General features: G+C 43.6%; 1 protein-coding gene across 1 annotated transcript in view; it reads left to right on the top strand.

Moving 5' to 3' along the window:
• Positions 1–12,333, top strand: part of DSG2 (desmoglein 2) — a 30,469-nt gene extending 18,136 nt beyond the window's left edge. The window contains exons 9-15 of the mRNA XM_066623860.1: positions 113–375; positions 2,591–2,733; positions 4,760–4,987; positions 5,912–6,139; positions 7,623–7,750; positions 8,424–8,750; positions 10,276–12,333. Of these exons, the coding sequence (XP_066479957.1) occupies positions 113–375; positions 2,591–2,733; positions 4,760–4,987; positions 5,912–6,139; positions 7,623–7,750; positions 8,424–8,750; positions 10,276–11,229 (2,271 nt within the window). The 3' untranslated portion in view covers positions 11,230–12,333. The remainder of the gene's footprint in view (positions 1–112; positions 376–2,590; positions 2,734–4,759; positions 4,988–5,911; positions 6,140–7,622; positions 7,751–8,423; positions 8,751–10,275) is intronic.
• The last annotated feature ends 3,226 nt before the right edge of the window (positions 12,334–15,559 follow it).

Below are 15,559 nucleotides of genomic sequence, written 5' to 3'. Positions count from 1 at the left end.
AAATCACTTTGGAAGCTTTTCGTCTCAAACATTTTACACCATATTCCTCTATATTTAATGGTGAAAAACTTGCAGTGTATGTATTCTGAGTGTTTTCTTATTCTCCCTTCAGGAAATTAATTATGAAGAATTGCAGAGCATGGACTTGAATATTGTCGTTTCTAACAAAGCAGCATATCACAAATCAATTATTAGTCAGGGTTACAAAGCAAAACCAGTTCCAGTTAAAGTTAAAGTGGTAAATGTGAAGGAAGGCCCTCAGTTTAAACCATCAACAATGGTAATACAAGTAAATGAAACAATGAAAGTGAATCAGGTTATTGGACGCTATCAGGCTATTGATGAAGACACTGGGAAAACAGCACAAGGCATCAGGTAAGATTCCTTACTGAGAGCATGTATAAATTAAGTTGCTATGTAGCAATCAATAGCAGATGGGAAACCCTTATGAAGATGAGTTGTTACCTGTTAATTTTTTTTGCTAATACCCTTATTTTCCAACATGTCCGGATTCTTGCCATTGTGATCGCGACCCACTTTCGGTTTCGTTGCAGTCGCAACTTTCACTTTTTATAAGCCGTGAGGAGCCCTGCAGAGTGCTCCGCAGGGCTCCCCAGACCCTGACAACATGTAAGTTAAGTTTAAAAATAGCCCCCCTTCCCCCACAGCGTCCTGGGATTATGTCGCTGCTTTATCCCTGCTCCACCCCTTAAAGAGAAAGAGCAGTGTTACATGGGCTGGTGGGTCGTGACCCACCAGTTTGCATACCACTGGTCTAGTCCATCATCTTTATCAAGGACTGCCTGTATGTAACTCATATTAAGGACACTCCTATGTAACTTTTACCTAGGAGTAAAACACAGTGGGATTTACTTCTGACTAAACATTTGCTAGCACTCAGTATATATATTTATGTATGATGATAATTCGTATTTATTTGGTATATTTTTAATCACACTTTTCTATGTTCATACATTTGATTTAAAACTACTGTAATCTAATCCTAGGGTTTGGGATAAAATGAGCTAGACCAGCAGTTTTCAAACTCTCAGGGAGAGTTTGACCTACGCAACCTTGTGCAGGGCTCCTTGCAGCTTCAGAAGTGAACATGGAGCAATCGTGCTCCACTTCTGCTTTAGCAGAGATGTGGTGCGATTGCTCCACTTTCACTTTCAAAGCTGCAGGGAGCCCTGAAGAAGGTTGCTCAGGGCTCCCCACACCCCCGGGAGGCTGTAGGAGGCTCAGGTATGTGCAGCCAAACCCCTGCAGGCCCCCTGAGCGGTGCAGTCCTGGGGATTGCTTCGCTGCCTTCTCCCTGCCTCCTGGCTGCCCCCCCCTTAAAGGGAAAGAGGCCAGGGCCCACAGGCGCCCCAGTCTGAAAAGCCCTGAGCTAGACATTTAAATGTTTATAATGAGTTTCAAAGTAGAAATAAGTGGCAGGAAACAAAAACACTCTAATGAAAAAATTTTACGTTAATCTTTTTTGGTTTGGGGTTTGTAATGGGGTTTTGTTATAGTTGTAATGGGGTTTTGGTATATTGGTAATGGGGCATTACAATGATATGGAGGGTGCCATAATGACCTCCTACACTTTGTGGTAGAAGTATACTACTTCGCCATTGCTCTTAAGTTAGGTAAATAAGTTACAGCATCTACAGGATGTAATGATTTAGGCCCAAATCCTATCCCTACCACAAGTACCAATGCAGCTGCACCAAAAGGGCACCTGCCACTTCCCAAGGTGGTGGTGGTGGGAAACCTGAAGGCAAATGGGAGATAAGTAAAAATGTTTTTACTTACCTCCAGGTAATTCCTCTGGCTGCCTATAGGCCTTCTCAGACACAGGGCATCTATTTTGGTGATATAAGTCCAATGAGGGAAAAAAGATGAGGAGGTTTTTTTAGAGGGAATAAAATCCAGCATGTAGCATTGTCACTGGATCCTCCCCCTGTGCCAGCTTACCTGCTCTGGTGCAGGTTGCCAGCTTACAGCAACAGGCTGCTGTTTTCGGAGGTGGTTTGAAAATGGCCACTAGAGTACGCTGTGTATATGTACTGTGTATACTTGAGGTATAGCCTGTTACAACAGCAGAACAGTTACTAGCCCAAGCTCCAAGGCATACAGTGTAGCTCCACCTTTCTTCTTCAACTGCCCCAACTTCTATAATCTTAGCAGTTATTCTATGTCTGGCATAGGAGGGAACTGATTGTGTGAACCAAATGAATAACATGAATTCACAGTCTGAATTCATGTTATTCATTTGGTTCATACATTTTGCAAACTGGGGATGATATGAATTCTCCAGTCAACCTCTCTCAAGTTGTAAATACATTCATTTATGAGGGAAGTACTGTATCTTTTTATGCTACATTGACACGTATCTTTGGAAATGGGTTCCCACAACATGTACATACTCATTCCTTAAACAAATAATGTGGAAAGAGGCCCTAGGATGACAAGGCAGGTGGAATAATCGAATGACTAAGTTCCACTGTATACCAGAACAACCAAGTTCATGTGTCTATGGATCAGAGTTCTTTTTTACATTGCTTACTGTGAAGATTCTAACATCTGATAAAAATCTGCACAGGTATGTAAAATCTCATGACAGCGGAAATTGGCTCACGATAGATTCCAGAACTGCTGAAATCAAGCTCATTAAAGTACCTGACTATGAATCATCTTTTGTTGTCAACGGAACTTATACTGCAATGATTTTGGCTATAACTGGTGGTAAGTGATATCTCTTTCTACACATTATTTTTCAAATTTAGCATCTGTCATTTGGCAACATTCATTTGTTCTCTGTTTAAGCCTAAGGCTAGCCTTTGGAAGTGGCAGCAACATCTGAGTAGTATGCTATCTGAATTGGGACCAGGGCTTAACAATTTTTGGCTAGGCTTGCTATTCAGTCATGATTTGAGGTTTCTGCAAACCCCCACCTTGCATCTCCCTGATCTTTCAGCATGCACAGAGGGCTTTTGAGAATGAGAGAGGGAAGGGGGGGTCTTCTTTCATGTGTGCTAGGGTATAGAAAAGGTAAGACACAGCAGAATTCTTTCCCTCTTAGAAGAGACTGCTGCTATTTCTTACCTTCTCCAAACTGCAGCAGATTAAGAGCTTGAGGAAGAGGGTTTATGTAGTGCTGGTTGTCCTCTGACATGCCCCCAGTGAGTGAATTTGTAGATACCTTTCAGGAACCATGTTCCTTTTTGTTCTTTAGAGCACTTGACACATACTTGGTACTTAGTAGATGTAATAGTAGTAAATACTTCTGATACAGTCATCGCACTATACTGGAAAACCAAAAAAAAAGTGTACACTTGCACTTTGTAATATGTAGGCACTATATTACTACTTTGAGGGATACCAGTCAAGACCACTAGGCAAACTTTACTGACACACATCTACTGTTCACAATACTAGAAGCCCTGACATTCGGGATAATTATCTTATGACCCACAAAACGCAAAGTAATCAAGTAATACTATGATAGCAATCCACACTGGTTCAGATCCTTGCCAAATAAATTTATCAGCCCAATCCTAATCTGCACTGGAACAGGGAGGCTGCCTGGCCTGCCCTGTATCCAACACGGGGTTGGGGCTAGTTGTGGCTCTGCCCTGAGCAAGGGAAATGCATTCCCCTTACCCCATGTAACACTGCAGCAGCTCCAGTCTATCCTAAATAGGTGGTGCAGACCTTGAGCAACCCAGAGCTGCTCCAGGCACCCAGAATTGGGGTTACGATCTAGCATAAGCATGGTATCCTTGCCCCACCCCCACCATGGATACAATACAATACAGGTATTTATATACCGCCTTTCTTGGTCGTCAGATTTCTCCTCAGACTTTATTCAAGGCGGTTTACATAGGCAGGCTATTTAAATCCCCATAGGGATTTTTACAATTGAAAGAAGGTTCTATCTTTCAAGAACCACAACATTCAGATGTTTCTTTCTGATCTGGCTTCACATTCTGGCCTCCATCCTCCCACACTCAGAGCAGATGGAATAACTCGGCTCAGCTTGTCAGCTGCTTCAAGGTCGCACGGTGCCGGTGGCCTCAAACTGGCGACCTTGTGGATGTTATCTTCAGGCAAATGGAGGCTCTACCCTCTAGACCAGACCTCCTGCATCCTGCCCACTGGTCCGTCCGCCCTCCTCCCACCCCAGAATGCCATCTTCTCACCCTCCCCCTGCCCCCCCCAGATCCCCACACCAGCCTGACACAGGCAGCACAAACATACCCTTCCCCACTTGTGCAGAGGCTGATTCAGACCTCTGTGGGCTGGCACGTGTCTGTGTGTCAGCCTGGCTGACTCAGGAAGAGATGCAACACTCCCAGGCTGGTGTAAGGGACTTAGGCTAGCCCAGTACAATCTCTGGATTGCGTTCTAAGTGAATCTGGATGGCATCCTATATTAGCAAGCCCAGCTCTGCTTTGAAGTGTAAAGCAAACCTCTGACAACTGAACAATGAATTCATATTTTTAAAAAACCATTATATGTTCAAGGAAATAAATGAACTTCTGAACAGTAAAAATATTTACATACTTGCAAAATACAGATGTCCCCAGCACAATTATCTTTTCCAGTGTCTGTTTGCTGGTGATCTTCTGCATCTTTTTAAGATTGTGATTCCTTTTGGGACACAGCCATTTAATTTGATTTTATTCTGTAAACCACTTTGTGAACTTTTTTGTTGAAATAGGTTCATAATACTGTTCATAATAATTAATTCACTTTATGTATTTTGCAGACTCCCCTTCAAAAACTGTAACGGGTACCATTGCTATTCAAGTTGAAAATGTTAATGATCATTGTCCGACTGTTACACCCACCACCACAAGAGTCTGTTCCGATGCACAGTTCATTGACTTCACTATTGAGGATCGAGATTCTCATCCAAATGGTGGCCCTTTCACTGTCACTGTTATCGATCATCCTGAAAGGATGTCAGACAAATGGGTGATTAGCCGAATAGATGGTAAGAAAGAATCACTATTACATGTTTTACCAAGCTGTAGTTCTTGTGTGTTCATCTTTTCCTCAAAATCACTTCTGATCAGAGAAGTTTCAGATCTTGTCAGGGGAGTGCTTTGAAAGAGACATTAAAGAATGCAAGCATTTTCCCCAGATAAGCACATGTCTATACTTGCATGCATAAACATGAGTGTTTGTGCAGAGCTGTTCTTACCTAATAATATGACCTTATCCTTTACAACTTCTGAATATTGTTGAGCAGGAAAATGTGCTAAAAAGAGCATTCAAAATTATCAGAGAGCTGGGTTACCTTCCCTCATAGGAATACTGAGCTATTTGGGGGGGGCAGTAAAAGGGGGATATGGACGAGATGTATAAAATGTATCTGTGCTGTGAAGAAAATGGGTAAAAAGAAGCTTTGTTCTCTTCCTTGCCGATTAGTTTAACAGGATGTATCTAACTTAGATACAGTACATCCTGTGAGATTAATTGGCAGGAAATCTAAAACAGACAAAAGAAAGTACTTTATAGAACTCACTGTCATGAGAGGTGGTGATGGCCACAAGCTTCAAAGGATTTAAAGGGGGATTAGACAAATTCATGGAAGACAAATCCCAGGTCATAATGGCTCTATGGAGCTTCCAGGTGTTGGTGCAGTATACCTCTGAATACCATTTACTGGGAGCAAGAGTGGGAAAGGAATATGCCTTCATCTCCAGCTTGTGGGCTTCCCAGAGCCATCTGGTTGATCCTTATGGGAAAGAGGACGCTCAGCTAGAAGGTCCTTTGGCCTAATCCAGCAGGACCAGTTAATACTAAAGCAAATGAAAATTCTGGTGGTTTTTATTAACTAGGAGAGTTTTTATTTCAACCACATTTTTTTATTTCACTGCTTTCTAATATGATTTTTTTTTCTTTCCTTGTGAAGGATCCAGAGCACAGATTATACCACAGAATGTGAACCCTGGCAGGTACAAGATTCCAGTCTTGGTGAAAGATAGCCAAGGACTCAGCTGTCCCGAGCAGCAGTTCCTTTCTGTGGATATTTGTCATTGTGAAGGTGGGGGTGGCTGCCAAGAAAGGATTGTCGGGTCATCTGTTGTGTTGGGTCCTGCAGCAATTGCACTCATCATCCTGGCGTTACTGTTGTTGCTGCGTAAGTAACTATATGTATTTGATAAGAACTAACAAAATATTCTTCATTGCCCAGAGCCTTTTGAAGATACTGTTGCTGTTGTGAAAGGGAATGCATGGTGGGCTAGCAAGAGCGCAATGGGAAGCCCTCTCCCCACTATTCCTGTGGGGAGAACACATGCTCTGGAGACAAATGCTCTGCATGGAGTGGGTCTGGAAAGCATTGCTAGCGCAAGGGCAGGGTTTACAGCATCCTCTCCTCAGCCCCCACTCACTTTTTTTTTATATGAATAATGTCCACACAGGACAGCTCCTTCACAATCTTGGGACTAGCAACCTTGCAGTCTTTTCTTAAGGAAAATGTGGACACGATCCAGCCAAAGTTAAGCCCCTTCCTAATTATCTCCTGCTGAAAGGAATAGTATTTAAATACACTTAATATTCCAGTCACTTTCCTATGATGCAGTAAAGAGCCATAGAATGAGCACAAGGAATGTATTTAAATGTTTAAGATGATCCTGATATACATTTCTCACTCTCAAGTGTGTGCCTCCCATTCCTCTCTTCTTACCCAAATCTCAAATTTTCTCCAAAAAATAGCAGCTTTGTAGAAAAACCCAAGAGGCAGCATACCAAGAGTCATACAGGTTGCTGAAATGTCCCTTGAAAGCTGGGAATCTTTTAAGAAACCCAATCCTGTCCAACTTTCCAGCACTGATGCAGCCACAATGCAACTCTGAAGTAAGGGGGGGAAACATTCCCTTACCTTGAAGATGCCTTCATGATTGCTTCCCCCGCCCTGTCCCGTCCCCCCGCATGCATGATGCAGTACACTCCCCGTCGGTACAGCTGCATCAGCACTGGAATGCTGGATAAGACTGGGCCCTAAGCCTCTCAGCTGTTACTTCACAAAACTTCATATCCTTTACAACCTTAAAAGGTAGAAACATTTTTTTCTTTCAAAAAATGAATGCTGGACTTTCAAGATGCTAAATGAGGTCCCCTTAGTATATTTATGATTACAAGTTTATGTCTGCAAGGTTTATAAGGTGTGAAATATTCACAACCCTGAACATGGTACATACTATGGAACCTGCTTCACAGCAAGAAAGTGCACTGCTATGAGTGCTTGGTTCTTGTTCTCATGGTTCCCTCATTTCATTAGAGCAGTGGTTCTCAAACTGGTGGGTCGTGACCCACCAGTTGGTGTAACACTTCCCCCGTCCCTTTAAGGGGCAGGGGAAGGGGAAGGAGGCAGCAACACGATCCCCAGGATTGCGTCACGAAGGGGGGCGAGGGGCGGTACTTGTGCCTTACTTCGCATGATGCTGGGCTGCAGCAGGCTGCAAGAGGTGCAGGCAGCCCTGCACAGCGCTCCCCAATGCTTGGAACCTGCAAAAGAAGTGGGCGCAATTGCACTGCTTGTACAAATGCATATTTGTGATTATTCTTCCCACGTTATTTGAATCTTTGGTTGTTCATAAATAAACTGCTTTCCTTTACAGTCGTGCCTCTCTTGCTGCTGGCCTGCGGTTTTGGATCAGGTGCTACAAAGTCTTTTGCAGCGATACCTGATAACAGTGAGGAAATGTTGCGTAACTGGAACAGTGAAGGGGCAGCACCTGAAGACAAGGTATCTTAGTATTCACCTGCTTCTGTATTTGGCTTCCGGGAATGTTAATTTAATGTCTCACTTAAAGTTGACTTTAGGCAATGGGTTAAGCTACTTAAAATTAAAATGATGTCTTTATCTTAGATCTTTTAATAGATATGGTTTCATTAAGTTCTTTTTAGATTTCCAGGATTAAAAAGTAAAAATGGGATTAACTAGTTTGGCAAACATGGGAGAGAAAGAGTATTCAGTGGTTAGGACCGCCTTTCAAAATATGGGTTCTTGGTCGTAAATCCCATTTAAATCCATGGGACTAATTTAAGATGAACGCAAGCAGGATCAAGCTGAATGATAGGCTATCCTCAAATTAATTTTTTTGATTCAGCTGCAAGGAAGTGTGTGGGCAGAAAAGCAGACAAGAAGCTTCATTTAGAGTATTTTCCTGTGGGGATATTCCTGTGGCCTTAGAAAACTACCAAACTCCAACCCCTTTGTTCTGAAAAGAGCATGGCAGGGAGGGGAACACAACCACCTGGACTTTATGTTTCTTCTCATGGATTTTTGTAACAAATGTGTTCTTATCTCTGAGTAGGAAGCACGTTAAATATCAGGATACTGAATCAGGTTAGCCTCTCAGTCCTGTTGGCCTTCTTAAAGAGATGTGACTAAGACGTTTGTCATCTTTTAATGTTAGGCAATCCTGATTCGTCCTTCTGCGTTGGAGTCCTCAGCCTCCCACATGGGAAGTGGAGGGGCTGCAGTGGGTGTGGGAGCCACAGGCGCTGCGGGTGGTGGCTCTTCTTCTGCATTCAGGGAGCACCAGGAGAAAATTCAGACAGCTGAAGAGCGGTGGGAAGAGCAGCAAACTCTTCTTTCCAGAGAAGACTATCGTGGCATGGCAACGGGAGGAAGACATGTTGTGGGAGCAGGGGGAGGCCTGGCGGTTGGTGCTGGAGGAACTATGACCATGGAAGCCGGAGGAGTCGTGAATGAAGAATTCTTAAGAAGTTACTTCAGTGACGTAAGGCAGCTAAATGTTTGAGATCCTCAAAAACATGGATTTACTTTTTTCTTTGGTTTGACTGCATGTCATAAAGCTAGGGGGGCATTTATATTTCACCTCCCACTTTATTAAGATTGTTTTGGGGGGTGCTTCCTATGGGGTGCTCTCACATGCACGTGTGCGCACACTCTATCTTAGGTTTTGTAATATAATAATTTAAAATTGTAGAGCTATTCTAATTATAACCTCTGCAGTTTATACATCTGAAAAAGTGACTTGAGGATGCAGTCCTAAAGCGCCCTTACTCAGGTCTCTTGCGCCGGCCTGGGAGTGTTGCAAAAGTGCGGTATAGTACTTAAGAACATAAGAACATAAGAACTTTTACTTTTACGCCACTCTGAGAGGAGATAGGCCAGTGCTCAAATGTGCGCTTGTCTCCCCATGCTGATGTGAGTCCTGGGTGTGGTAAGTTTGTGTTGGCTGAGCTTGGCCAGCGCAGAGATCGGGGGGGGGGAGGAGGCGGGAGGGAGGCTTTTGCGGGCAGGGGGAGGGAGGGTGGTAATAATAATAATAATACAGGTATTTATATACCGCCTTTCTTGGTCTTTATTCAAGACTTTATTCAAGGCGGTTTACATAGGCAGGCTTATTTAAATCCCTGCAGGGATTTTTACAATTGAAAGAAGGTTCTGTCCTTCAAGAGTCACAACAATTCAGATGTTTTGTTCTGATCTGGCCTCCATCCTGGCCTCCATCCTCCCACGCTCAGAGCAGATGGAAATAGCTGCACTCAGCTTGTCAGCTGCTTCAAGGTCGCATGGTGCCGGTGGCCTCGAACTGGCGACCTTCAGATGTTATCTTCAGGCAAATGGAGGCTCTACCCTCTAGACCAGACCTCCTGCCTGGTGGTAGGTGTTCCTGGGGATGGGCAGGCGGGCAGGGAGCGAGAGGTTGGCAGGGCAGGGAGAACCAGTTGGCAGTTATGCCAGATGGTGACAGTTATGCCAGATCCTAACCGCATTCCTGGGCAGCCCAGGGCAGCTCCAGGCTGCTTGGTCAGGTGGCGCAGATCCAAGTAGCCCCATTGGGGCTGCTGAGGCTCTCCCCAGGGTAAGGGAAAAAGTTTTCCCTTTCCTTGGGCCGAGCCTCAGACAGTCCCAAACTTGCGCTGGATACAGCGCAGACCTGCCAACCTGTTTGTCCCAGCGCAAGTTAAAGTAAATAAATTACAAATTATTGGGAATGGTAATAGGTAGGAAGTTGAAAAGTAGAAAGAAATATTTTTAAAAGGACTTTAAACGTCTTACCCTAGAATTCTGCTCAAAGTCTGAATGTTGTATGTAGTCCTATTTGCAGTATATAAGACATGGGAGCCCTCTGATTCTGGAATAAATACTGTAGTTCGAGAATGGAAACATAAGATGTTAAAACTAACAGCACTTTAGTCTTCAAAAGTTTGTGTAACATTGATGTTGTTAACGACGTTTTCATTAAGAGAAAATAACCTCTGAAGGCTCACAGTTCTCGTTCTCCCACATTTTAGAAAGCCGAAGCTTTTGCTGAAGAAGATGAAGCTCACCTTGCAAAAGACTGCCTCCTAGTTTACTCTCAAGAGGAGGAAAGAGATTCTCCACATGGCTCTGTTGGCTGCTGCAGCTTTATTGAGGGTGACTTTGATGACCATTTCCTGGATGACTTAGGAGACAAATTTAAGACTCTGGCTGAGATTTGCACGGGCAGACACATAAGCCTAGAAACCAACCTGCACAGCAACCAAGGCCTGAAAAATACAAGTCCTAGTTCTGCAGCAAATGAATCAGATCTACGTTACTTGCACCAGCAGAATACTTTGAATTCAAAACACACCTATACTTCAGACTCCAGCTACAAGGTACCCGAACCCACAAAAGGTTTTGGTTCAGAAGCTGTGATGGAAGAGGTGGTAACAACAACATCCTTGACGTCTAGGCCTGACGTGCAGCCTGTTAGGCCTATACCTGACCCCATTGTTAGCAGCAATGTTGTTGTGACAGAAACATCTTATGGGGCAATACCTCCCACAGTAATCCTTGACCCTCAGTTTAAGGAGAATGTGGTAGTGACAGAAAGGGTGCTTGCTCCTTCCTCTAACTTGCAGAATGTGTTTGAAATGCCTCCTGGAATCTTTCCAGATCTCCCAGATTCAAAGTATGTTGTTGTTAGAGAAAGGGAGAGAGTCCTTGTTCCTAGTTCTGATGCACAAACTTCCTTAAGCATCCCCAGTTTTTCAGAAGGCCAGAATGTGGTAGTGACTGAGAGAGTGGTCACACCTACCCCTGGCCTGCTGAGTATGACAGAACCAACCACATATTCTGGCAGCGATGTACAAGAACGTATCTTAATCTCAGACCCTCTCTTTAACCAGACCAACGCCCAGGAAGTGTTTCCCTCTGGTTCTACCTTGAACAAGTCTTCAAGGGTCACAAAATACAGCTCAGTGCAGTATACACGATCATAAACAGGTTATCTTCATCCGTCGTTTTGTATTTATCTTTAACACTGATAGAATTAACCATTTCTCAAGGGCTGAATAAGTTGCTTTTGTTCCTGTAAGACAGGGGTGTCCAAACATTTTGGCAGGAGGGCCACATCATCTCTCTGACAGTGTATTGGGGGGGCAGGGGAAAAAATTTACATTTAAAATTTGAATAAATTTACATATATTTACATAAACGAATATATTAGAGTTGGAACTTATATGAATGAATGACGGTCTTGTAATAGATCAAGGCCTTACACAAAGCAAGGCCAGCTTTTCCTTCGCTGCTGCTTCACAGACTTAAAACAGCAAGCAGTGGAGGTGCCTCTCTGTGGGCCAGATTGGAGGTCCCTGAGAGCTGCAAATGGCCCCTGGGTTGGGGTTTGGGCACCCCTGCTGTAAGAGAACCTCATAATAACCAAAGAAAACATATCAATTTTGAAAGATCTGTGCAAGGGCTACTGATAAAGCATAGCTGCAGAGAATGTTACTAATAAACAAATAGGATAGCATTGTGAGCTGGTGTAGTGTAGTAGCTAAGAGACTGAACTGTGAATGAACTAGGAGGGCTTTAACGGCTTGAATCTCACTTCTGCCATGAACTCCTTAGTGGTCAAAAGCCACTTCCACACAGCCCCAGCTACAATTTGGAGATAAAAAAAAGCTTAATCCTATCCTGCATCAGCCCATAGCACACAGCACTGCTGATGGAGTGCACACTGCATGCTTTTGTGGGGGGAGGGACCTGATGGCCCCAGAGAGTTAAGTAAATTGTTGGAGGAGTATAGGCATGGAGTTGCTCATCCTTTCTACAACATGAGAACCATTGCAAGTACAAAGCAGCTAGAAAGTAACCGCCTCCTCCCTTCCAGGAAGCCTTAGAAATTATGTTTCAGACAGCTATGTTCAAGATGAGTACAGTAGTTCAAGCAATATTTGCTTAGTGATATATGAATGGGGGTGGGGAATAATTAAAACAGACACATTATCTTAATCAACTTTTGCTTATGCAAAAGCAGCTCCATGCTTTTGCAGCATGGAGGTTCCTATGCTTAATTCTGCTGCACGCTATAAAACTTTAATTAAAGTCCAGAAACACCTGCACTCTGATTCAGAGACTTCATATGAATGAAACTCCTCTAAGGGTTGCTCCGTCCACTTCAATTGAGGCAGCAGATCCAGATGTATGAGCAGATTTGCTTTATCATCGAAATAAATGGAACCTGCGCAAGAAAGAAAACATGTTTTAAGTGTACAGCCTTCTCTGGATTGGGGAAGGAGCTATAAATTGCCTTTTAAAGAATATGGCCATGTAGTGTATGTGTGTGTGTATAAAATCTGTATTGTAGTGAGGTGTAGAGGATAGCATATATTACTTGAACCAGGAAAAACTGGGTTACCACACCCTCCAGCATCCTCAGCATACTCACTTGGCATACTGTCTCTCCCAACATATCATTTTGTACATATGTATTTGATATAACAAAGCAAACATGAAAAGAATGAAAACACATGTCTCTTTGCTGAATGCATTTAATTGTTTGGACAAAACAAACTCAGTTAACTCATTTTTTAATGGCAGAGATCTTAAACATTTAAGTTTTCCTTTGTTTTGTTTTTTTATTCAGTTTCACCTATTTACAGTAGTACTTGTAAAGCATTGTAGTGCAACTAAAACAACATTAACGGCCCACAAGAGGTTAACAGATAGTTTCTGTTTTCCCACCCATCTGGGACTGGGCTATAGCCTGCTTATTCTCCAAAAGTAATCATGGATTTTTGAATCTGTGCCTTTTGTTTATTTTTTTATTTTATGTAACTGGACTTGGTTTTGCACTTCTTTCTTATTTGACGTATGAATGAGCTATGTTGTTTTTCTGTGGAATTTCAAATAAAAGGAAACTGTTAAATTGGTGCATGTTCACTTTCACTAGATTTAACTGACACAGCCACCTAAAAGTTCAGACCACTGCCTAAAACTACAGGGCACAATACACCAAATGTTGATTATGACTAACAACTCAGCCCTGATTGAAGGCCATGTAATGGGCCATCATTGGCTGATGACCCTTTCCATTTGTTTTAATAGAATGGACAAAGCATGTATACACATGATGCTGGGTGCCTGCCAGGAGAGCACAACCCAGGCTAGTAATGTGTTTTTAAAGTAGGATGGATGAAAGGAGGTCTCAGGTCTCAAGGAAGGCCATGCCTTTAATTTTCAGAACTCTCTCTCACACACACACAGAGGCATGAGAAGCCTTGCCTTTCTCTCTCAGAAAATAAGAAGGGTCTCCAACCCTAGCTATCCTCACCAAATCTATGGCTAGGGATGAATAATCAAGGGCCTTGAAATAACAAAAGAAGTTTCCTTGATGAGTTCACTCCACAAAAGACCCCATAGGACTCTATGAGAAGCAAAAGAATGAAGGGCTGGGTCACCAAATCCCAGATGCCGTTTGATCTTCTGTCTACCTTTGTACTGCAGTGTTTGTTCTTTAATCCACTGTTGCTGTGTGAAGCACCCCCATTCTAGTACAAGAACTACTGTACCAATCTAGCATCCAGGACTGGTAATGGACAACTCTCAATTTCCTTTCCAATCTTCACCCCTTCTCCAAGTGCAGAAGTCTCTAAACTTTACGGCCAGGGGGACACATCAAATATCTGGCACAGTGTCAAGGACCAGAAAAAAAATTTCAATATAAAATTTAAATACATTAGAGATGAAACTTAGATGAATGAATGAATGAATGAATGGCCTGAAATGTCCATTTCTCCAAACCAGAAATAAAGCCCCCACTTAAATGGACTGCCATTCTCCCACCTCCCACACAGCTTACTTAAATATACAGGAGTAAATATCTCAGAACCAGCCCATCACAGGGAACACCCAAAGCATGTTCTGAGAGCCAGGGAGGCCTCCCTGACCCCAAGAAGGCTTTCTAAAGCCTTCAGAGGACACAAAAAGTTACTTAACAATATTTTAGGAAAACCAGGAAGTGATGTTTTTAGGCCCTCAGAACACCCTCTGGACACCCTCAGTTGGATTGGAGCACAACTCTGGTCATGTTCGGTCAAGTGGCCCAGTCTTTCAAGGGACCAGAGACAGGCCACATCTGGCCCCCGGGTCATGGTTTGGAGGCCTCTGTCCCAGTGCTACCAGAAGTTGCTGTGCCTGCATGGGCTGGCCAGCTACCCTTTGTGGACTACCTTGCAACACACTCAATTCCTGGGAAAGCAGTTTCAGCTTCTTTACCCTGCTTTCCTCTTTGAACAGCTACAGCCTAACCCAGTGGTTCTCGAACTTTTCCGGCCCGCAGCTCCCCTGATTATTGTGGCCATAGGCCACGGCTCCCCATTACAACACCTCACCTCAGTTACCCCCAAAATGGGGGTGAAGCTGTTATAAATAAACACTAGAAACAAAAAAAAACAGCTGCCAGCACTCTGAGGCTGCAAGCCTAACCACACTTACCTGAGAGTAAGCCCCATTGAACAAAATAGGACTTACTTCTGAGTAGAGCTGGTTAGGATTGTGCCCTGAGTTTGTTAGCAGCACACCTGGAGGGTTTTGGAAAGGGAGGGGGGAAGTGATGAATTTGCTGGGGGAGGGGAAGACTTTTTTGTGTGTGTATCTGCTAATTGCAAACTGAGGCAAACTGAGACCCAGAGACTGTTTGGCTGCAATCCTAACCTCACTCTCCTGAGAATACGTCCCATTGAACACAATAGGACTTACTTCTGAGTAGACCTAGCTAGGATTGTGCCTTTTGTCTTATAATAGTAGCCAACATGGGAAGTCCCGTCCCCCCCAAAAAAGGAGGCAGGAGGAAAAAGGGATGGCTGAAAAGGAATGGGTGTTTTTATTTTTTAATCAATTTTTGGAGACAAAGCCATCAAGAGTGGCTTTTTTTTCTTTTTTGAAAGGGGAGGAAAAAGATAAAGGTGAGGATCCTTGGTTAAGCTGACACAGACCCCAAGCCTATGTAGGTCTCCTCAGCAGTATGTCCTATTTGAGTCAATGGGGCTTACTCCCAGGAAAGTGTGGCTAGGATTGCAGCCACACCCAGCAAGATTACAACTCACCCCCAAAGTAGATGGGGTCCTGCTCACACACATACACCCCAACATGCAGGTGCCACCCCTGTTCCGCCCAGGCAAGACAGAGGAATGCAGGCTGGGGCATTTGGACCCTCCCCCCCCTAAGAGAAGGCTAGACTCCCTCCTTCCCAAAGCGCTGCGCTGCCTGTACTTACTCTTCCCTCCCAGTTTGAAGCCTGCCAGGAGCATGCCCTGTGCTGATGAA

The sequence above is a fragment of the Tiliqua scincoides genome, chromosome 4, assembly GCF_035046505.1.
Source record: "Tiliqua scincoides isolate rTilSci1 chromosome 4, rTilSci1.hap2, whole genome shotgun sequence".
NCBI lineage: Eukaryota > Metazoa > Chordata > Lepidosauria > Squamata > Scincidae > Tiliqua > Tiliqua scincoides.
Note: the sequence above shows the minus strand (reverse complement) of the source record. Positions and strands in the feature narration are given on the sequence as shown.